Genomic DNA, 21190 nt, shown 5'->3' with positions numbered 1-21190 from the left:
CCACGCGTTTCGCCCAATTAGCTGCAGGATCTTTGGACAGCCGGTGCGAGTCTTCCAAGAAAGAAGAAGTGAGGGGCTTGCGGACTCTGGGGCGCCTATTCCGCATTCATCATCCCATCGGTTGCATCAAAGCCAAGTCGCAGTGATAGCCCCGTTCGGGATACAAGCACAACACCATGTCGAGCTCCGCCGGTGGAGGGGACTCCAAGTTGTTTGCTCGAGTAAGCCTTCCTGCTCCTCTACCATGTCTCAGCCTCGTAGGACGTGAGCTCCCTCAACACGTCCTTAATCCGCTGCGCTGAGACTTTCCATCTTTGTCTCCTTTCCTTCCCTTTGCCCCCTGTACCCTCGCCGCCCAACAAGAACCCCTCCATATCCCAATCACGCATTTCGACCTCATGTCGTTGCCAACCTGTCCTTCCCTGCCGACACGAACCACGGGATGGCCGCCATGTTTCTCGCATACATTCCGCCGACGACGACGTATAGTTCGAGGCTAAAATCTCCGCAGGGCAAAGTAGCCGAGCTACGCCTCGAGCTGAACAGTGGAGGAAAGAAGGACAAGAACTATTCGTCCAAGAAGATTGCGCTCAAGAAGATTGTCGCCAACATGACAATGAGCAACAACGATATGGTGGCTCTGTTCCCTGACATCATCGGATGCATGGGTATCCAGAGCTTGGAAATCAAGAAGATGTAAGTCTTTTGGGAGCTTGGAAACGTTCCATAGCTGACAGATTGAAGGTGCTTCCTATTCCTGGTCAACTACGCAAGGATGAGACCCGAAATTGCCGTCAAGGCTATTCCTGTGTTGGAACATGTTGGTCTATCCAGTTCCGTTCAGCGAGTAGCAACTAACCATGGCCTAGGATATGGAAGACCACAACCCCCTAGTGCGAGCACTGGCTCTTCGCACAATGTCCTATATCCATGTGCGAGAGTTTGTCGAGGCGACTGTACCGCTGGTCAAGCATATGCTCAAGGACGGTGACCCCTATGTTCGAAAGACGGCGGCGTTTTGCGTGGCGAAGCTTTATGATCATGATCGACATATGGTGGAGAATTCAGATCTTATTGATCGCCTAAACTCTCTGCTGAGAGATGATAACCCTACGGTAGTCGCAAGTGCGTTGGCTGGTTTAATGGATATCTGGGAACGCAGTGATGCCATCAAACTCACCATTGACTACAACAATGCCTCCAAGATGGTGGCCATTCTCCCTGACTGTTCTGAGTAAGTCGGTTATTTGTTAAAAGGAATATTGCTAACTCATGAAAACAGATGGGGTCAGACGTATATCCTCGAGGCCCTCATGTCATACGTGCCACAGGAATCTGGAGAGGCGATATTGCTGGCCGAGCGGATATCTCCACGACTCTCGCATTCTAATTCGTCCGTCGTCTTGACCTGCATTCGGGTGATTCTGTATCTGATGAATTATATCGCCGACCAAAAGCAGATCTCGGCTCTCTGCAGGAAACTGTCGCCCCCTCTGGTTACACTTCTTGCCAAGGGGCCCGAGGTCCAGTATCTCGCTCTTCGAAATGCCCTTCTCATTCTCCAGCGACGACCAGAAGTCTTGCGGAATGACATTCGAGTCTTTTTCTGCAAGTACAACGACCCTATCTATGTCAAGGTCACCAAGCTTGAGCTCATCTTTATGCTCGCCAACGAGGACAATATCGATGAAGTCTTGACAGAACTGCGCGAATACGCCACCGAGATTGACGTTCACTTTGTGCGCAAGGCGGTGCGTGCGATTGGAAAGCTTGCCATCAAGATTGAGCCAGCAGCGCGACGGTGTATTAACCTGCTCCTTGAGCTTGTGGCAACCAAGGTCACGTACATCGTGCAGGAGGCTACAGTGGTTATCCGAAACATCTTCCGCAAATACCCCAACCAGTACGAGTCTATTATCAGCACCTTGTGCGAGCACCTCGACTCCCTGGACGAGCCTGAGGCGAAAGCGGCTATGGTGTGGGTGATTGGCCAGTACGCAGATCGAATCGAGAACAGCGATGCTTTGCTGGAAGACTTTTTGTACTCGTTTGCCGAGGAGCCAGTCGAGGTCCAGCTGGCCTTGCTCACGGCGACGGTGAAGCTCTTTATCCAGCGACCAACCAAGGGACAAGAGCTGGTGCCCAAGGTCCTGAAGTGGGCGACGGAGGAGACAGACAACCCTGATCTTCGAGACAGGGCGTACATGTACTGGCGGCTATTGTCTACGGATATGAACGCTGCGAGGCAGATTGTGATGGGCGACAAGCCAGCGATCACGGCCGAGTCAGAACGACTCGACTCAGCGACATTAGAGGAGATGTGTCTCAACGTGGGCACTCTAGCGACGGTGTACCTTAAGCCGGTCCAGACCGTCTTCAGATCGGCGCGGCCCCGGAAGCTTCAGGACTCGCCGGCTCTGCAGAAGCAGAATCTCCTCGTGGCGGCGGACAGTCAGAAGAGCATCAGCATGTTTGGCCACGCCGGGCAGCCGACGGACATGGACCCCAGGAGCCGGACTGCAATGACGAGCAACGGTCAAGGGAACATTGCGCAGGCGGTCAACGATGCGGACGCATACTTCTCGACCATCGGCACGCAACAGATGGCGTCAATGCGCATCGACCAAGGGGATGATGTGTTTGGAGGAGGTAATGGCCACTCGACCGGGTACGTGGTGAGCGCGCATGCCCCTCAGGCGGTTCTCCAACCGGCCCAGGGCGCAGGCAGTAATGGTGATCTTCTAGTGCTATGAGCGATATCTGAGTCAACTATCTAGCGACGGGAGGCATAGTGAGGATTCAAAGCAGTTCAAATAAACCAGTACAAAGCTCGTTCTGTGTCAGAGACATATCTTGTCAGAGCACGTGTGTCTTCCTTTGAAGCCAACCTGAGACCATGTCTTCTGGGCGCCCCTTGTCAAGATGATTCTCGACTCATGGCAGGAATCGACGGAAGATGGCCCGGGAGACGGAGTATGCTTGATTGGGCTTGGCCCAAGAACCTTAATCCAGATGTCCGTTTGGGGCGAAGCCAGCCATAGGGTCACACTGGCGAGATCTAGACTTGCCTCTTTGGTCGGGACATTGAGGCCAATTGAGGAGCATCGAGGTCAAGAGGAGCGAAATGGCGGAGAAACAGTCGCACGTATGGGTGGCCTCATGGCGCAGATGAGGGGGGAATAAAACCTGAGATATCGGTGAGCGAGCGGGTGTCGAGATCGTTTTTCGAGCGTGTTGCATGTGCGTCGTCCGCAAACGACTGTGGCGGGAAATCGCTAGGGTATTCCCTCCATCTTGGGGGCGAGATACGGTTCAGGAACAAGCCGACTCAGGAGATGCATCCATGCAAGTCAGTGTGAACTCGGGAGCAGAGTTAATTTGAACTGCCCTTTGCTTGTCTTGATCAGCTTTTTGTTAGCAAACCATCACGGAATAGCAGCAATGACCGCTCGGGCATCAATAGCTCATCTCCGGGGGGCCATGAACCTGGCCTAGAATCTGGTGATGGACTGAGCAGTGACCAGTAGTGTGAGTAGAGCGGATCTTATCCGAGGAACTGATCCATTAGTTCTTCTCGAAAGTTCTGTTAGTGTAAACAAACGGAAGAAAGAGGTCTCGTTGACCAAAAGTAACGTTAGATATCATAAAGGGTCATCATGGAAGAGAGGACGAACTCATGACGGATGGGGGCGAATAGGAGACCAACCGGATGGCGGTCCATAACGGGAAAGACAATGAATCCAATGGTAGGTAGACTGTGCAACGCCCTGTTGGGCAGCAGCTCAGGCAATCAGATCAGAGCCCATGGACCGCCAAAAGCTTCGTCTCCAGGGGCAGCAAATACAGTGCGTATTCCCAAGCCGCCAAGGGTCGATGGCTTGCCGAGGCTGGGGCTAGTCGAGCGGCCCATCCGGCTTCCGTGGCCCGTCAACCACGGGCGGGCAACCACACGGGCAACGACTGGTGCCAGTGGTTCCTGCCGCAAGAACTGAACCTAGACTCGCTGAACGGGAAGTACCTGCCCGTGTGGGCAAGGTACCTCGATGCCCGCCAACCGAACCAGAAGGTACCTGACTGAGGTGTGCTTGGCTCCTTCTCGCTCCATCTCTTTGGGTCTGGGGAACCTTTTAGCCTCCCGTTCTATCCTCGCATCGGTCGGCTTCTTGTCCCTCTCCCCGTCAAATCTTGCTTTTGGTCCATCAAGAGACAGAGGCAAATTGGATCTCGTTGCCTCGTCGTTTCCGCGGCGGCTCAGAGCATTTTTAAGCACCATCAGAGGAGCGCCAAGCGTCCTTCCCCAGTCGTTTCAGCTACTATCATACTTCGGTGCGCTGCGCGTACCAAACCGCCCACTCAAGCTCCAGAGAGTACCTCCCTCAGCGGTGTCGTCACTTTTACTCCCCGTCTGTACTTACTTTATCTTGGCTCTCTGTCCGACATTTCTTGCATCCATTCAACGTCTCCTCCCCCGTGGGCGCCAACGGTTTTCCCTCGTATCTCACCCGCCGACACCTCCAAGCAGCATAGCCCCCCTTTGCTCCTGCACCTCGCAGCCTTCCCATCGTGGGTTGCTTCGCCCTGGTCTTGGCTCTCGTCTTCGCCCTCGTCATCGCTGGTCGTGCCTCTCTCGGCGACTCAAGAGCCATCCCCAAGCCAGGCCCCCCCCTCCCTGGCCGTTCCTTGTCGGGCAAAGCGTCCATCGAGCGACTCCACCAAGAAATCCACTGCGTCGCACCGTCCGCTCCACTTGGGTCTCCACGCTCCAGCCGCCTACCGCCCAGGGTTGCTTGCTTGACCTGCTGCTTCGCTCTGCTGTCGCCTGCCTCTTCCTCTGCTCTGCGTCCTCGTGCGTTGCGTTGCTCTACGCTGCGTTGCATCCATCCTGTCACAACTTGATCAAGCGTCTTGTCTGGCTGACAAGACTCCGGCCATTTCTGCCCCACCCCCGGTCTCCCGGCCCCCGGCCTGGTCGATCCATCCTCCCAAGGAACTTGACGTCTTTCACTTTTAATTCCGAGACCAGACCTACCTGGCCACGCTACGCTACCGAGACGCTTCCACTCTCATCCGCATCCTTGATCCGCCATCCCATCCATCCTCGAACTCTTGATCGCGAACCCACCTTTCCACCAGTGTCAACACCCGCGAATGATCTGGTCGCGCTGGTCTCACTCTCCATCACACGTTTTCCAGTCTCGCGTGGTGTGATCATAAGCCTTCGCCGCCCTGCCATATCCGCCCTTCTCCCAGAATGTCGGCTCCAGCGGAATCCACCATGAGCGGTGGTAAAGCCGTACCAGAAGAGACCTCACGGCTCGAGCAGCCTAATGACGCTGTCGCCCTTGACAACATGAACCAGCCATCTCAACAGGCGCCCCTCGATCCCGCACGCGACACCGATAAGGCGGGCGACAACGCTGCTTCAAACGAGCCATCGACTTCGACAGCCGTACCAACAACATCCGAGAGCCCCGAGCAGTCAAACACCGCAGCACCTCCCTCGCCAAAGGGCAAGGAAAAGGAGATGGCTCCTCCACCGCCTACAAAGCAGGACTCTAACTTGGGTATTGGACCTGCTGTCGACGACATCAAGGCTGTTGCCGGGGGCTCGTCTGATGGCCCTGTTTGCAACATCACTCTTCTCCTGACATCGGGAAGTCGACATCCTTACAAGATCGACGCCAAGTATTTGAACCGGAGGAATGTGGATATTCCAGACCAGACGGAGAGCGGACAGCCGGATCCTTTCAGCATCAGCATCTACACCCTCAAGGAGCTGATACTTCGTGAATGGCGAAATGATTGGGAAGCTAAGCCTGCTAGTCCTAGCAGCATTAGACTTATCCATTTTGGAAAACTATTAGATGATAAGGAACAGTTGAAGAGTAAGATTCACCGCTGGTCAGACCAATTCGCCAAGGAAAGCTTTACTAACCGACTTGTAGAGTACCAGCTGAGCACGGAGAGCCCCAATGTGATACATATGAGCATTCGGCCACAGGATCTTGATGAGGAAGAACCCAAGGCTGGAAACAAGAATCTCTCGTCAGGGGGCGGCGATGGGCAGCGATCTCGAGGGTCAGGCTGCTGTGTGGTATTATAAGCGACATCCACGATGGGTTGAAGCGATTCCTGAGCAAAACAAACTCGGCCCCTGTATCCGTCAAGGGGCTCACTACGACATGGGCTAGAATCTATCGACAGCTGCGAGTTGAGCTGTCTGCAACAATCGACAAGCCCAGCCCCTGACTGTCCAAACAGTAGGGTGTCGCCCGTACATTCATTAGTGTTTTCTTGGTCTATTGTCTGGTAAGGAGAAGCGAATGATGGGTATGACGCGTGGAAGACGGGGACATCGGAGTCTACATTGGCGTATCATTGTGTATATTCAATGTTTGCGTGTTTCTTTTTTTCATTTACTTTTCACCGGCGCTTCGCTGACAGGATTGTCAATGCCCAGCGCATATCTAGCAGGATAGATGGCACTCATATTGCTGAATTCATATTATTTCATCCCTGCACACTTCAGGCGAGCTAGCCTGTTTAGCTCGAGGGTCGACCGCCTTGGTCTTCTATAAAGCGTATTGAGCCGGGCTGTAGAATGTCATGACATGGTTGCTCGGCTGGTGAACTGCGGTGTATGTTTACTGAATCTTGAGCTTCTTCTCCATCTCGTCGTGGAAGCCAGCAACGCCCCTCGTCTCATCGCCGGTAAAGATATCCTCCCAGGTAATCATGTCGTCGCGACCCTTGAGGATATCCTCGTGGACACTAGGCAGACCTCCGCCGAGAGCCATGGGCCGCCACTCGCCGTTGCGGACAATCTTGAGCTCCATGCCGCGGCGGATGGGCTCGGCCATGCCAAAGGACCGGCGGAGGGTCTCCATGCGGAGGGACTCCTGGGTAGCCTCCCAGTTCTTGAGGCGGGCCTCGAGGGGGTGCGCCGACACGGGGACGGACGACTTGGCGTCGTAGGGCGAGACGCCAACGCCGTGGCGGAGGGTGTCGTGGATGCCCGGGGCAGAGGGCGCCGACGAAGTGTGCGTCGTGTGGGTGAAGGTCTGGGGGTTGTTGTTTCCGGGGACGATGCGCATTGACTGAGACTGGAGGGGAGGGTTTGTTAGCTTGATGCTATCGCGGAGGATGGGATACGGTGGTGTTTGATGCTTACCATCTTGGCGGTTTGTGACTGAGGCGGAGAGGGAGAAGAGTGTTGCTGAGTGCGAGATGCGAGTTGTGCTTCGGTGGTTTCCTCGAAATGGGTGTTGTGAGGTTATTCGTGGGGGGGAAATGCAGGCGACGTTGATGGGAGGTTTGGCTGGCTGTGTGTGGTTGATGATGAAAGCTCCAGCTGCCTTGAGCAGCCTTGCGCTGGCGTTGCCGCACCTAGAGGTACGTACCCACACCTGCACCTGTTGGAAGGTACGTACCGCCGAACCCCGGCTTTCCCATTCATGATGGGGACCCACGCAGGCATCGTCACTCACTTACCTAAGGTGAAGAGATCCGACTTCGCTCATTGACTTTAATACAAGAATGGAATGAAACTTGTACTTCTTGGAGGAACTCAATTCACATCATGAGGCCTCTTCCGACGCGTCCTCCAATTATAAGGATCGCCAATGGCACCTTTTACCGACACCATCCCAACGCGGCATCCTCACGCCCCAACCCGCCGCTCTTTAGCGATTTGAGCTTCGAGCTCGCTTCGGCGTCATCCACGCCTCGCAACTGGTGCATCGTGGGACCTTCGTTGTCGGGAAAGACAACTTTCCTACAGGCGCTGAGGGGGAGGTTTCTCTGCGATCCTCCTGCTGCCCGGTCTTATCCGTACTTGTCTACAGACGCTGTTTCGAGCCGGTTGCGGACACCACAAAAGGCTATTCAGTATGTGGGCTTTGATGCTGAGCAGGGTGGAGGGAGTTTGGGTGGGAATGTTGCTACGAGTGCGTATCTTTCAGCGAGATATGAGTCGAGACGCGAGATCACCGACTTTTCTCTCAGAGACTTTTTGCTGGGCAACACGGAGTTGAATCCCATGAAGGAAAACCTGGACGACGATGCCAGCATCTCACAGGATCTCCTTGCTAGAGTCGTCAGAGATCTCAAGCTCGATCATCTCCTCGATCTACCCGTTTCGTTCCTCAGTAACGGACAAGGTCGAAGGGCTCGTATCGCTCGTGCCCTTCTCACAAAGCCCGAGGTGCTGCTCCTCGATGAGCCCTTCATGGGACTCGATCCGCCTACAGTCACAGGCCTGAGCCCGTTGCTTCAATCGCTGGCTGAAAAGGCAAGCCCCCGGTTAGTGCTCAGCGCGCGACCGCAGGATCCGGTGCCCGAATGGGTAACGGACTTGGTGTACCTAAGGACAGACTGCCAGGTGGGCTCGATGGGACCCAAGAAAGAGGTCCTTGATGGTCTGAAGAAGTACATTCAAGGGGTGCGAAAGGGTGGGCTCGTCGAGGACGAGAAGTTGCCACTCCACTCTCTTGTTGATATTGGACGTGTTCTCCCTTCAAGCGCATCCACTGAGGGATCTGGTCACCTAGAGCACGCATCTTACAAGGAGCTTGAACCCGTGAACCCCAATGCCGAGCCGTTGGTGGAGATGGATGGGTGCAGAGTCCAATATCAAGGAAAGATTGCGCTGGGTAACTGGACTCAGAAAACTTCAGACGGCTCCAAGGATGGATTGATATGGACAGTTCGACGGGGTGAGCGCTGGGGAGTCTTTGGACCCAATGGATCAGGAAAGACGACTATCGTCTCCCTGCTCTGCTCAGACCATCCCCAGTCCTACTCCCTTCCCATCAAGCTGTTTGGAGGATCTCGTCTTCCAGAGCCGGGCTCTAGTAAACGGCCACTTACTTTTTGGGATATCCAGTCTCGAATCGGACACTCTAGCCCGGAAGTTCACCAGCACATGCCTCGTAACCTAACAGTTCGTCAGGTTATCGAGAACGCGTGGTCAGAGACCTTCCGCGCAAAGCCAAAACTGGACGATGCAGCCCGGGAAAAGGTTGAGGCTGCCCTTGAATGGTTTGCGCCAGAGCTGAACCCAAGCTACTCATCACCTTCGGGCGAGAAGCTCGCATGGGCAGACGAGTACATGTTTGGCGGTCTCTCTTTCAGCGCGCAGCGTGTGGCCCTATTTATTCGCTCCATGATCAAGAGTCCAGACGTGGTGGTTCTCGACGAGGCCTTCAGCGGCATGGACGATGCAGTACGGGACAAGTGCACACTGTTCCTGGAAGAGGGCGAGGCCAAGACATACCGAGGCGAGGAGGTTATTGAGAGCGATGCCTCCAAGTCTGGCCAGGTCAAGATTCCGGGTCTTTCTGACAACCAGGCTCTCATTTGCATTGCTCACGTCAAGGAAGAGGTGCCTGACTGTGTGAGGGAGTGGCTGTGTCTCCCCGAGGCCAACACAGGGCGAGCGGCGAGGTTTGGACGGCTGGACGGTCCGCTGAGGTCTGACGAAGGGAGATGGCGTGAGGTTTGGGGATTCTAAAAGAGCTATTGTTTGTGTAATCGATGTCATGGCAGAGATGGTCGTCTAGAAGTCAGAGGCACGTGAGCGCAAGTTGGGGGGTAAAGTGCAGGAAGGAGATACCAAGCGAAAATAAAAATGCAGGTGCTCCATTGATGATGATGCCATCTCACAAACTGGTACAACACCCAGTTTTACCATCTATTTTCCCAAAATCCATCTCGTGATTCAACTCGCCAACCGTTAATTCTCATGAGCCGCGGCAGATGGTGTATCGACCAAGCAAGCCACCTTCTGCGGCAATCGGTGCTAAGCATGGCACCATCCGACCGACGGCGCCGACAGCCAGACTAGAAGGTCCCCATCCCGTCCAGGTTGTCTCAGAAGCTGTCTACCAGTAGCCAACCAGATTGACATCACCACCACCACCCTCCTTCTCAATTCAACCTCACATGGCCATTCCATTCCTCTCTACCTGGTCATTGTAGTCGCCGATTTCCTCTGAATCCCTCTATTTCGCTCTCTTCAACCTCAATTCTTTTCTTAGCCCACAATGACGTCCCGTCAGAACGACAGCATCGACGATGAGGACCTCACGGTTCACGCGTGCTGCGCGCCGCTCGAGAGCTTCACCCGACCCGTCAACGTCAGTGAAATAAGGTGCGGCTATCGGGAAACCTATCGCCAAGAGCAATTGACACTCATCCTTTCACAGCGAGGAGGAGCGGAGACCCTTCTTCCACTGGCCTTACTTTGGGCCTCTGCTGGTTGAGAACGAGAGCAGTGATGCGAGGGATCACTGCGCAAACGAGAGAAGTACGCATTTATTTATTACTCTTTTACGCGACCAGCGCTGACGCATCGCAGCTTTCCTCTCATACCTACGCCTCTCAATCTACATGGCCATCGTATCGGTTGCCATCACCCTCTCCTTTCACCTCAAGACCGAGGCGACGCCGCTGGAGCTGCGCATGGCCAAACCCCTCGGCACCATCTTCTGGGCCCTGTCCGTCATGACCCTGTTTGCCGGCATGGGCAACTACATCAGTGAGTGTGGCGACGATGCGAAAAGGATCCGCGCAGCCTGCTGACAGGTCACACGCAGCAACTGTCAACAAGTATAGCCGTAGAGCGGCAATCGTTCAGATTGGTTGGAAGACGCATGCCGTGAGTTCCCTTCCCCTCATCAGATCGCAGAAGCACAGACCGACAGCTGAGCCCTTGACTGACATCCTTGTCCAGATATTCAGCATCACAGCTGTAGCCATCATAGGAACTTGCCTCATCCTGCTTGTCATTGCCAAGATTCGCAACTCAAGTTCATGATGACATGAGATATCCAAACTTGAAATTCCATTGTATTCTAGCGCCAGAGTTCATCATGCAAAAGCCTTTCGTAGCTGATGGTGAAGAAGGAAAAATGGGGAAATGTCCATCCATATCCATGCCCTCCCAACCGGTAGATCCTATTACGCCTCATCCTTGACCAGCTTTTCCGCAGGCGCCGCGTCTGCTGGTGCCGCCGCTGCTGCTTTTGGTGCTTCGGCCGACCCTGGCGCTGCCTCGCTGGCTGATCCAGCCGTATTACAAAACAGATCACCTGCGTCCTTGTCACGCCGTGGCATTCCATAGTCATCCTCCTCGTCTGACTCGCTCTCTGAGCATCCGCCGACTTCTTGGCGGAAAAGACGCGCCAGGTTCCTTGAACTTGATTCCAGCTCGGCAAACGTCAAGGTGTTGCCGTCCCATGAAACGAGCGGCACGTCCTCCAACGCTGGCAGTTCTCCCTTGCCAGGCAGTGTGGCGAGCATGTCAATCTGAGATGTGGAATCAAAGGTGGAAGTGGCCTTGTCTGCTCTTCCTTTGTCCCCGTCTTCCTCTCCATCGCCCAAGTACTCCTCTGGGACGTTACTCAAGTCGCTGTGGGCTCCGAGGATGACGCTGGCCGTCTCCGGGCTGGGGTAGAGTGTCAAGTAGCCTCGGAGGCGTGATAGCTGAAGCACATACTCCAGCCAAGCTGGGTGCTTCTTGGTGGCGTGCTTCTTGGCCAAAAAGGCTGGTGTGTCTTTCTTCGTTTGCTGCCTCTCCAGAATCCGCGATACGTAACCATGGAGTTCAACCCACTTGTCTCCCATGATGAGGATGGCATCACTAGTTGGTGCTTGCCAGAAGAAATGGTTGTCGCTATCTGGCTCCTGGTCGGCAGTTTTGGGGGCTGTTAAAGGGGTTGTGTCGTCGAGAAGGGTGCTGCGAGACTGGAGACTAATGCCCATAATGTTATCAGTCCAGTCATGGAGAATAGAGGCACGAGAGTAGAAGCTGTGCAGCATGGTGTATTTGACATCTGGTCGGCTTAGCATGATGTATAGGCGAATGCAAGGTTTCACTTACAGTGGAAGAATTGAGATGACACCTCAGTGTGAGGTGCCAGCACAAGGACATGGTTGTGTGAAGGTTTTCCTGGCCAGAATGATTCTAGAAATCTCACCGAGCTCTCCTCTTCATCAATCTGGTGAGAGGGGATCCGATGCCGGAGTGAGATCATCTGCGACTGGAGCAGCTGACCTGATGATCTCAAGGGCCACTGGAAGTCAGACAAGAACTTTTCAAGAGGCTGCTCAACGACCGAGGGCAGCTCAATGGTAAGATGAGGAATAGATATGGGGCTCTTGTCCGCATTTCGAAGAGAAGTGAGGAGCCTTTGTAAGTTGGCCGTGCCAAGAGGGGGTGCTTGGATGATGATATCAAAATGCACCTTGTTCCATGCTGAGACTAGTTAGTGAACTGGCAACTCAACCAGATGAGGCTCTGCTCACCAGACAGGGACGGAGCGTCAAGCTTTGAGATCCAAGAGAAGCGAGTCTCGGGCTTATCCGGGAGTTCTATGAGGGCCGACTTTGTGGCCATCACTTGATCCCGAATGGAGCGCAGGAAATAGTCATCTTCGAGGTGGGAACCATCAACGATGATGGCCTGAGGATGCATAAAGTTGTTGATGTAAACTAAAGATCAGGCGAGTTAGACAAGATGAGGCTCAGAAGGGCAATGGGGCCGGTCTTACAAAACGAGCGGATAGTAGCGAGTTTCAACCTTGTCTCAGTGGACGTGGCAGCATGGTCGGTGCGGGCATCTACAGGCACGATTAGGAGGTTGAATTCGATAGTCTCCGGGGGGTTGTCCATACCGTGAAGAAAGAGCTTGCAGCTATCGTCGATGCCGTTGATCTGAAGCAGCTCCTTAAGCGGCACCTCACTCCTACCGGCGATAGCAAAGTGAACATGGTTCAGGTCTTGCGCCGACATCTGACATGCCATGGGGAGTAGCGTAGAGACGCTCTTGAGGTTAGAAGCAGCAAACAAGACATTCCTATTTCTCTCATAGCTGCCCCCGGTTCCTTGGATATTGCGCAATGTCTTGGCCAGCTCCGGAAACCTGAGGGGTCCATTGTAGGCCTTATCCTGTCCTCCTCTGTTGGCGCCATGGCCCGGCGCCGCCTCGCGGTCTGTCGCAGACTGTCTGCGGTCCGTGACACTGTCGGATGGTGATAATATTAGGTTGTAAACGGCGTAGAAGATGAGCGAGGCGAAGACGACGTAGGCAAGAAGACGACCGAGGGCGCGACGACGGGGCGCACGAGTAGCTTGCCATTGAGGGAGTCTGGGGTTGTGTCCGTGCATATGATGATCGTCGTCCTTTTTGGCCATTTCCTCATCGCCGACCCAAAAGCGCGCCTTTGTTCTACCGCGCGCAGGAGTCATGATGGCGGATTTGGTCGTCGGATCTGTCTGGGGGTGGTGTAGTTGTTCAGACTGCGTCGATGGGTGCTGCTGATAGTGGAGGTGGGATCGAGCTCATGAGAGCTTTCGGCGAGGAACTAGGGAGGGATGTCGACGGGAGACATTTACGCGGCGGGTCTCTTCATGGGCGGCGGATGTTTGCGACGAGGGAGGGAGGGAGAGGGTAAAAAGGACAAAGTTGCTTTTAATGAATTAGGAGCAAAATATTGAAGAAGGATGACGAAGCTGACCCTTGTTTAGAACCTAGTGGAGGTTAGCTGTTGGAGGTTGTACCGTACCGTATGTAACAGCGTGGCTCGTGCTTGGCATCCCGCAGTGTGGCTTGGTTTTAGCTTAGCTTTCAGTGGCTTCAGGCTTGGGGGCATCTGGAGATATGCTGTAAGATGGCAGTGTCTCAAGATGAAAAGCAATAGAGCAGATGATTGAGAGATATTTAAAAATGATGTAGTCTTTTTTTACCGTAAATTATAAATGATCATGTTCGATAGCTTGATACATACACTACTAAAACTGAAGCGAGCCGAAATCGTTGTCCAAAGCCATAATGTAACCTTGTAAATACACTCAACACGAGAGGTTCAAGGCCACTTGTCAAGGCGAGGGTGGTTCTGAGACTTGAGCAGGGAGAAGCGGATAAGGCAGGGTCAGACAATGGCATACCTGAACACGGATACGCGGCAATGGCACAAAGTATTGTTCAAGGCGCCAATTCTTTCAAGAGGTTATTCCCAGCCAGAGTAATTAATCACGAGAAGTTAGTAGCAGCAGCATGTACTCCGTTGTAGTGTTAGCAACCGACGGCGAAACAAATATTTTGGTGGGGCACGAATCGCCGTCGCAAAACATCCATGTAAATTTTCATCCACCATCAAATTATTCACACTTTAACAAGAAACACAACTCACTCTTGTCCCCTTCCTTTGAAACAACCTCTCTCTCTCTCGCATATCAAGATAATCAACATCGAATCACTTCTCTCCCATGGCAAAGTCCCGCAGAAATCGCGGCAACGCCGCCCGCAAAAACCCCATAGCAAAAACCATCAAGCCGCCCTCGGACCCAGAGCTCGCCGCTCTCAGAGAGTCCAAGATTCTTCCCGTCATCAACGACCTCAAGAGCTCCGACCCCAAGTCTCGCGCCGCCGCCGCGACCGCCGTCTCGAGCATCATCCAGGATGAGAGGTGTCGCAAGCTGCTCCTGCGCGAGCAGATCGTGAGGACCATCCTCGACCAGACCCTCACTGACGCTGCTCTCGAGAGTCGTGCTGCTGGGTGGGGGATCTTGCAGGTTCTCGCTCAGGAGGAGGAGCCTGATTTCTGTGTTCATCTTTACCGGGTTGATATTCTCACTGCCATTGAGTTTGCCGCCAAGTCGGTAAGTCAAATGTTTCACACTGACCAAGTACGCATCAAACTCACATGAACCAGATTACCGAGTTGCTGCTGTCCAAGGAGCTGGAGTTCCAGAAACGTTCCAAGCCTGAGCAAACAGCCATCCTCAGCATTGCTTCGTCACTCATCTCACTTCTGACTGCTCTCGCTGAAGCTCAAGATGACATTCTAGAAGCCATCTCCCGCAACACCATCATCACTCGCCTTCTCTTCCTCCTCACATCTGACGAGCTCGCCAGCAACCCTGAGATCGTTTCACTAAGGAGCGATGCTCTGGCCTGTCTCATGATCCTCTGTGAGGACAACGAGCAGCTTTCCGACAAGGTTGTCGCTTCCAAGGAGCACCGCACATACGGCACCCTTCTATCTCTGAGGAAAAAGGCCAACAGTGACGGCATTCTTGCCTGTGGTGTCCTGCATAACCTCTTTGCCGCTCTCGAGGGCCAAGACCTAGCCCTTGGTGCCGACGATTCCCTTCTTATCCCCACTCTCTCACAGGCCATCAAGACCTATGAGCCAGGTCAGTCCTCGGACGCTCTCGGCTGGGCGAACCCCATCGAGTGTCAACAGCTGGCCCTCGAGATTCTTGCCTCCATTGGAACAACTCTCAACACATCGGGGGATGTGGATGGACCCCCCAAGCCTGAAAAGACGGGTGCCAAGGACGACGAGGAGATGGGTGATGCCGACGGGGCCTCTGATGGAGAGGAAATGGCAGACGATGACGATGAGATGGACGAGGACGAACTAGAAGCCGACATGGAGATGGTAACAGGCGCCGACAGAGACGAGGAAGACGGCAACATCGACGATCTCCCTGTTCTCAAGGCCCTCATCGATACGGCCCTCCCCGAGCTCATCCGAATAGCCTCCCTCTCCCCCTCGGATGACACAGCCCTTCGCCTCCAGTCCCACGCCCTCGCCGCCCTGAGCAACATCGCCTGGTCCGTCTCGCTCATCGACTTCTCGGATAAGCACAACGCTCCCATCCAGGCCGCCTGGGATCCCGCTGGCCGTGCCCTCTGGACCGGCGTCGTCGCCCCTATTCTCGCCACTGACACTGCCGACGTCGGTCTCGCGACACATGTCACCGGCCTCGCATGGGCAGTCGCCCGCTCTCTCCGCGGCCGATCCTCGACCCCCTTTGCTGATGAGCACCGCCGCTTCATCGCCCTTTACCAGGCCACCAAGGGCTCCCCCGCCGCCCAGGATGCCGAGGATCCCTTCCAGGCCCTAAGCGTAAAGTGCATCGGCGTCCTCGGCCAGCTGGCCCTTGAGCCCGCACCCCTAGGCCGCAACCGCGACGTCGGCACCTTTCTCATCACCCTCCTCGCCGGTCTGCCCGCCACGCCGCCCGCTGACGCCGTCGAGGCCCTCAACCAAGTCTTTGACGTCTACGCTGACGAGGGCTACTCGTACGACAAGGACGTCTTCTGGAAGGACAACTTTGTCAAGCATCTCGAAGAGGTGCTCCCCAAGGCGCGCGCCATGGTCAAGACCATTGACAAGCGCGCCCATGGCGAGCTGCGCCTACGTGCGGACGAGGCTGTGCTCAACTTGAATCGTTTCTTGGCGTACAAGCGGAAGAATAAGCCCGAGGCCTAGGTTTAAATAAAAGTTGTTCAGTTTTTAATCTGATGAGAATATGAATCTTGGTAATGTCGCAAGCAAAGCTCTTTTAACTCATCATGTAACCCCGAAGTGACCTAGGAGACGCCCATGTGCCCTTGTAGCTTACGCTTCCATCTACTTCGTCCTCAAAGTTGACCCCAATAATCGGCACATTCTCCCATATTCGACAGTTCCAACATATTGAACCTCTTAACCGCAGGTGGTAGGTTCGAATGTCCGGCCTCTAGATACTCCCATGTCTCTCAGCACCGTTCAAACACCCGATATAAACCCTTCAAACTTGCAACCTCCAGTACTCCATCTTGCATGAGTGATTTGGTCGCCACCAGTCTCGCCTTGAACGCCGGAAAGAAAACGTGTTGTACGGCGTGCCTCACGTGCTGGCGTCGAGCACGCAAATCTTCGTCAATTTCCTCTTCGCGAAGGCTTTCCGGGTCGCCCGGCAATGCTGGCAACGATTCCGGGACGTAGAAAGTGGCCAGCTCACGTAGAAAAGTTTCAAAACACGCCTTCTCCTCGGTCCAATCGACAGCAGGGCCAAGACGGAGGAGGAAGCGAGGGAGTTTGACCAGGGGTGGAGTATATCCCTTAATGAGAAGTGGCAGCGAGACAAGTTCGCCAGCGGGGGAAATCTCAAGAGAAAAGTACTCGAGCAGCATTTCGCGACGCTCAATGAGCTGATCTGCCACACGGTTGACCAAGGTTTCAACGTCAAAGTCCTCATCAGGCGAGGCAATGGCATTCTTCTCCGTCTCAGCTGCCATTCGAAGCAGCTCACGGAGATCCAGTGCAGGGCCGAATCTGATGGTGCCAAAGTTGCCAAAGTCTGTCAAGCCAAGTTGATAAAAGTATTCGAAACATGTCCGGCCGTAGTCGATCAGATATAACTTGACGTCTCCTTGGATCGCTGCAAGCCGACGCTGGTCGTCAACGATACCAACAAAGGTATGAGAGGAGAAGATCTCTGTCAACTCATTATGCATGTCTTCTCTGACATCGTGCCTCAACTGCTTTATACTGTTGAGTCGGCATTGGACCGTCTCTCGATCCACCATCTCATATTCCAGAGCTTCAAGTGCCGCAGATGTATCTCCTGCACGATCGGTCGACGCCGTGGACTCGCTCGGGCCAGCCCTAGCAAACATGGATGTAATCTTCCGTTCGGCAGTGTCGGTTCTAACCAGGTCATTCGAGTTTCTTCTAGCTCTTTTTGTTGCCGGCGTTCTTCGGCTAGGGGTACCGTCGGATTCAGTCTGGGGTGTTGATTCAACAGGCTTTGCACCAGGAAGGAGAGTCTGCGTCATAAAGGTTCGACTAGTATCAACAGCAGCCAGCTTTGACTCGATATGCTCGCAAATGGCCTGGATGATCTCATCTTCATTGAGGAAGTGGACTTCCTTCTTGGTGGGATGGACATTGACATCTACCCGAGCCGGGTCGATCTCGAGGCTCAAGTAGATGAACGGGTGGCCATTCTTGGGCAAGAAATTGCTATACGTCTGCTCCACCGCCTTCTTGATATGTGTTGACTCGACACATCGATGATTGATAAAGAGGAGCAGCGTTGTCTTCTTGACAGAATAGTTTGCATTGGTCGCGTAACCCTCGGCCTTGAAACCCCAGCGGTCTTCTGAAGTCGAAAACTCCAAGAGTTCATTCGCCACACTGCTACCGTGAATCTGGCGAATGCGGTCAATGACGGTGGCGTGGGCCTGTACTGACAAACTGGTCGATGCCTCGCCTGCCTTCTTGCAGGTGAAGCCAACGCCCTTGCAGTGCACGGCGTATCGACCAACCATGTCAATGATCTTGTTGAACTCGTCAGCAGTAGAGCGGAAGGCCCTTCTGCGGGTGGGCACATTGTAAAACAGGTCTTCAACTGTGATTTGAGTGCCCGGACGACCCGCCACACCTTTTGGCTCGGCTGACTGACCAGGTTTCGGGGCAGTCAGTCTGCCGTCGAGATAGTGAGCCCGCCAGGCGAGGTCAGAGTCCTTGGTCTTGGTGGTGACAGACAGGTGGGCAATGTGGCTAATGCTGGCCAAGGCCTCACCTCTGAATCCATAGGTTTCAATCGAGGACAAGTCCTCAAAAGTGCTGATCTTTGAGGTGGTGTGGCGCTCGCAGAGAATTGCCAAATCATCTTTCTGCCCTGGGAATCAGCCTTGTGAGTCATATGGGCGTGGTGGCCGAGTCATTCACCTGGATTCCGCAGCCATTGTCGGTGATCTGGAGGAGCTTCAGGCCTCCATCCTTGGCCATCACGTCCAAGGAGGTAGCGCCCGCATCGACGGCGTTCTCAATGAGCTCCTTGAGAGCATGGACAGGAGCCACAATGATCTCGCCGGCGGCGATCTTGTTGACAACATTGGGGTCAAGTGCCTGGGCTTCATGTCAGCATGGGAGGTAAGCCACATCTGTGATCCAAGGCGGCAAAGGCAGCCGCAGATAGTTCGCTTGCCTTTATTCTTCGGGGGGCGCTGTTTTCATCGAGGTCGCTCTCGGCTTTCCTTTTCGTGCCGGCGTGGGAAATGCCGTTGTCGATTGTTGGGACACCTCCCATGTCAACATCAGCCATAATGTGTGTGAGTCGGGCAAGCAAGGCTGGGTGCGCACTCGCCCGGGGCTGTGTTGTCGCTGTCTTGACGCACTGGCCCAGCAAAATGATGCGGGCTCAGGGAGGTGAATGCGCGTGAAGATGAAAGTGGAAATAGTACGGATACTCGTAACGCAAGAAGCACGGTCATGTGCGGGTTTGGTTGATGTCTCTTATCCCATGTCCGTTTCCTCGTTGGTTGTTATCTCATCTCTCGTCTCCCCTGGGGGCCCGGGTTGTTCGGCCGTGGTGGCCTGACCTGGTTGACGTTGCCCAGAGGAAAACAAGCGAAAAAGAAAAACAAATAGGCGCGTTCATGCAGGAAAGGACGAACTGCGTTGATCGTCACCCAAGCCAAGCAATCCGTGAAGTGACAAGGACCTGGTGATCAGATGAAATGCCGGCGGCCTCAGTGGAGGATGGGCAGGTGTGGCACGTGATACGACGTTTTGCATCCTGGTACCTGCCTTCTGTAGTAATACCGAATCACGATTGCAGGTATGTACAGCAGCAAGCCAAAGACCGCCAAAGAAGAATTCCCCTGAATTGCCCTGGATGCGTCAGCTTATGCCTGAACTCTATTTCTTATGGTCCAATATCATGACTGTTTTTTTTTTTCTTTTTCCACATTGAACAACTCATCACCCTGCAAGGCAGCTTCGCCTTGAAGAAACCTGGTCCCAACAAAAGATCTCGGTACAGATTAGCTCAAGAAGGCCCGTGTGAATCAGCCCTGTGAATACGAGGACCGCGCGGGGATGGGATGGGCGCAACCAAACCATAGCCCGGCCTCAACCTCAATTCGGGCTCTATCCCCCGCGCCGCGGCCTTGCTCCGTATCCAGTTGGCCAGGCACAGGTTGATGTGATCCAATGCAAGCTAAGGTAGGTACTGCTGTAGCAGAAGCAGGTGCCTGCCTCTGTGAGCCAGTGACATGGCGTAGTGCAATTCACCCATTCACAATGTCTCAAAGGGCAGCGGGATGTTTCTTGCACATTTCACTAAATGTGCATGTGAAATTTTGTCCCTCAAACAAGGGACACAATTAACAAACATCTCTTCCATGAAGATGCGATGTCAGTCTTTTCCTCTTCGTTGACTCAGTGTCCAAGTTAGCCTGAAGCGAGGCATTCAGCACAGCCTCTGAAGTTACGCCTAGCACTCAGCCCAGCGTCGAATATGACAGTTCAACTCTGTATATTGGTATATTGAGTCATTGTCCTTTTTCCTGCGCCCTTTCACAGCCTCTATTCTTTGTCCTTTTCAACTCATATTGAGCCCCGCAGTCCCACGTTGCCTTGTTTTCCTTTCTCTGCAATTTCCATTTCATACTCTTCCTGGGCGTCTAGTCCGTGGCGCATGGGCGCGTACCTCTGCTAATCCACTTCGCTCTTTTCACGGTACCCCAAACGTTGAGATAACATGCGCCTCCTTTCCTTTCGTACATCGCCCACTGACGATGGGAAAAGTCTGCAAATCTTTTCTCATTTCAGATTGTTACTCTCTTCACCGCTCTGCTGGGTGGCAACAGGGTCAGTTGCTGCCTGGATGACTGGTAAGGTCATCGGGTATCACCACAAGTGTGAGACACTGGAAAACTTTCCGGGGCGTGACAGTTGGGGCAGCAGGGCACTTGCTGTGCTTCTCTCTTCCCTCACCTGAATTCCCAATGCAAGTCTGTCGCTGCTTGTTAACCATGTTGCAACATTGTCTCGCGCGGTACCAGGATGTTGGGTTGCATGCGTCTGTCAGACTTTGTCATTGACACAAAATGCAACTTTATCACGAAGTGTCTGTCATGTGTTCAGGGACCCCAATTCAGGTACGCCAGTCAGGAACACGAGGCTTCTAAGAGGTCTACCAGAGATGGATCAACATGAAAAAGATGCCAGCAGGCATCTTTGAAGTCTATACCTCCACAGTAAACACAGCTGTGGGCGGAATTGACGTACTGTGTACTCCAAGGTGCCCATGGCAGCCTAGAGTAGCCACGGCTGTGTGAGGCGCAAACCTCCAGTTCCACCACCCTCCTTGTCGTCATCCATGGCTATGAATTTTCCACTTCAACCATGCTACGCACACGCTTGAGAAAGGACCACGGCTTGAAAGCAATCGTTCAAATCACACTTGTATTTAGATCCATTGCTGACCATCTGCCTCGTGGTTCGCAAAAAAAAAACCGTATTTAAGTCCTGTTTCTGCACCCCTTCTGAATCAAGTCCCTCCATCTTTCGACAACTATTAATACCCAGCTACGGCCCTCCTGGGAAACATCCATCACGAA

The 21190-nt window shown here is 53.8% G+C and overlaps 8 protein-coding genes across 8 annotated transcripts; 5 read left to right on the top strand and 3 right to left on the bottom strand.

Moving 5' to 3' along the window:
• Positions 1-451: 451 nt before the first annotated feature.
• NCS54_00257400 (AP complex subunit beta) lies at positions 452-2753 on the top strand (the record flags this gene model as incomplete). Its single annotated transcript, XM_053148170.1, has 4 exons — positions 452-696; positions 745-820; positions 870-1234; positions 1283-2753. The coding sequence occupies 4 exons, from the start codon at positions 452-454 to the stop codon at positions 2751-2753; spliced, it is 2157 nt and encodes a 718-aa protein (XP_053004145.1).
• A 2498-nt stretch (positions 2754-5251) lies between these two features.
• On the top strand, positions 5252-6103 carry NCS54_00257300 (Rad60-SLD-2 domain-containing protein; the record flags this gene model as incomplete). The annotated part of the gene is made up of 2 exons (XM_053148169.1): positions 5252-5885; positions 5946-6103. The coding sequence occupies 2 exons, from the start codon at positions 5252-5254 to the stop codon at positions 6101-6103; spliced, it is 792 nt and encodes a 263-aa protein (XP_053004144.1).
• Positions 6104-6644: 541 nt separating this feature from the next.
• On the bottom strand, positions 6645-7174 carry NCS54_00257200 (Hypothetical protein; the record flags this gene model as incomplete). Its single annotated transcript, XM_053148168.1, has 2 exons — positions 6645-7103; positions 7172-7174. 2 exons carry the CDS (start codon positions 7172-7174, stop codon positions 6645-6647), a joined length of 462 nt encoding a protein of 153 aa, XP_053004143.1.
• A 405-nt stretch (positions 7175-7579) lies between these two features.
• NCS54_00257100 (Hypothetical protein) lies at positions 7580-9511 on the top strand (the record flags this gene model as incomplete). The annotated part of the gene is made up of 1 exon (XM_053148167.1): positions 7580-9511. One exon carries the CDS (start codon positions 7580-7582, stop codon positions 9509-9511), a length of 1932 nt encoding a protein of 643 aa, XP_053004142.1.
• Positions 9512-10043: 532 nt separating this feature from the next.
• On the top strand, positions 10044-10816 carry NCS54_00257000 (DUF202 domain-containing protein; the record flags this gene model as incomplete). Its single annotated transcript, XM_053148166.1, has 5 exons — positions 10044-10150; positions 10206-10306; positions 10358-10537; positions 10596-10657; positions 10733-10816. 5 exons carry the CDS (start codon positions 10044-10046, stop codon positions 10814-10816), a joined length of 534 nt encoding a protein of 177 aa, XP_053004141.1.
• A 143-nt stretch (positions 10817-10959) lies between these two features.
• Positions 10960-13248, bottom strand: NCS54_00256900 (Hypothetical protein; the record flags this gene model as incomplete). Its single annotated transcript, XM_053148165.1, has 4 exons — positions 10960-11834; positions 11882-12256; positions 12307-12492; positions 12552-13248. 4 exons carry the CDS (start codon positions 13246-13248, stop codon positions 10960-10962), a joined length of 2133 nt encoding a protein of 710 aa, XP_053004140.1.
• Positions 13249-14268: 1020 nt separating this feature from the next.
• NCS54_00256800 (Hypothetical protein) lies at positions 14269-16283 on the top strand (the record flags this gene model as incomplete). The annotated part of the gene is made up of 2 exons (XM_053148164.1): positions 14269-14661; positions 14715-16283. 2 exons carry the CDS (start codon positions 14269-14271, stop codon positions 16281-16283), a joined length of 1962 nt encoding a protein of 653 aa, XP_053004139.1.
• Positions 16284-16552: 269 nt separating this feature from the next.
• NCS54_00256700 (DNA-mis-repair domain-containing protein) lies at positions 16553-18888 on the bottom strand (the record flags this gene model as incomplete). The annotated part of the gene is made up of 3 exons (XM_053148163.1): positions 16553-18457; positions 18513-18692; positions 18772-18888. The coding sequence occupies 3 exons, from the start codon at positions 18886-18888 to the stop codon at positions 16553-16555; spliced, it is 2202 nt and encodes a 733-aa protein (XP_053004138.1).
• Between the last annotated feature and the right edge of the window lie 2302 nt (positions 18889-21190).

This window comes from Fusarium falciforme, chromosome 2 (genome assembly GCF_026873545.1).
Source record: "Fusarium falciforme chromosome 2, complete sequence".
Lineage (NCBI taxonomy): Eukaryota > Fungi > Ascomycota > Sordariomycetes > Hypocreales > Nectriaceae > Fusarium > Fusarium falciforme.
Note: the sequence above shows the minus strand (reverse complement) of the source record. Positions and strands in the feature narration are given on the sequence as shown.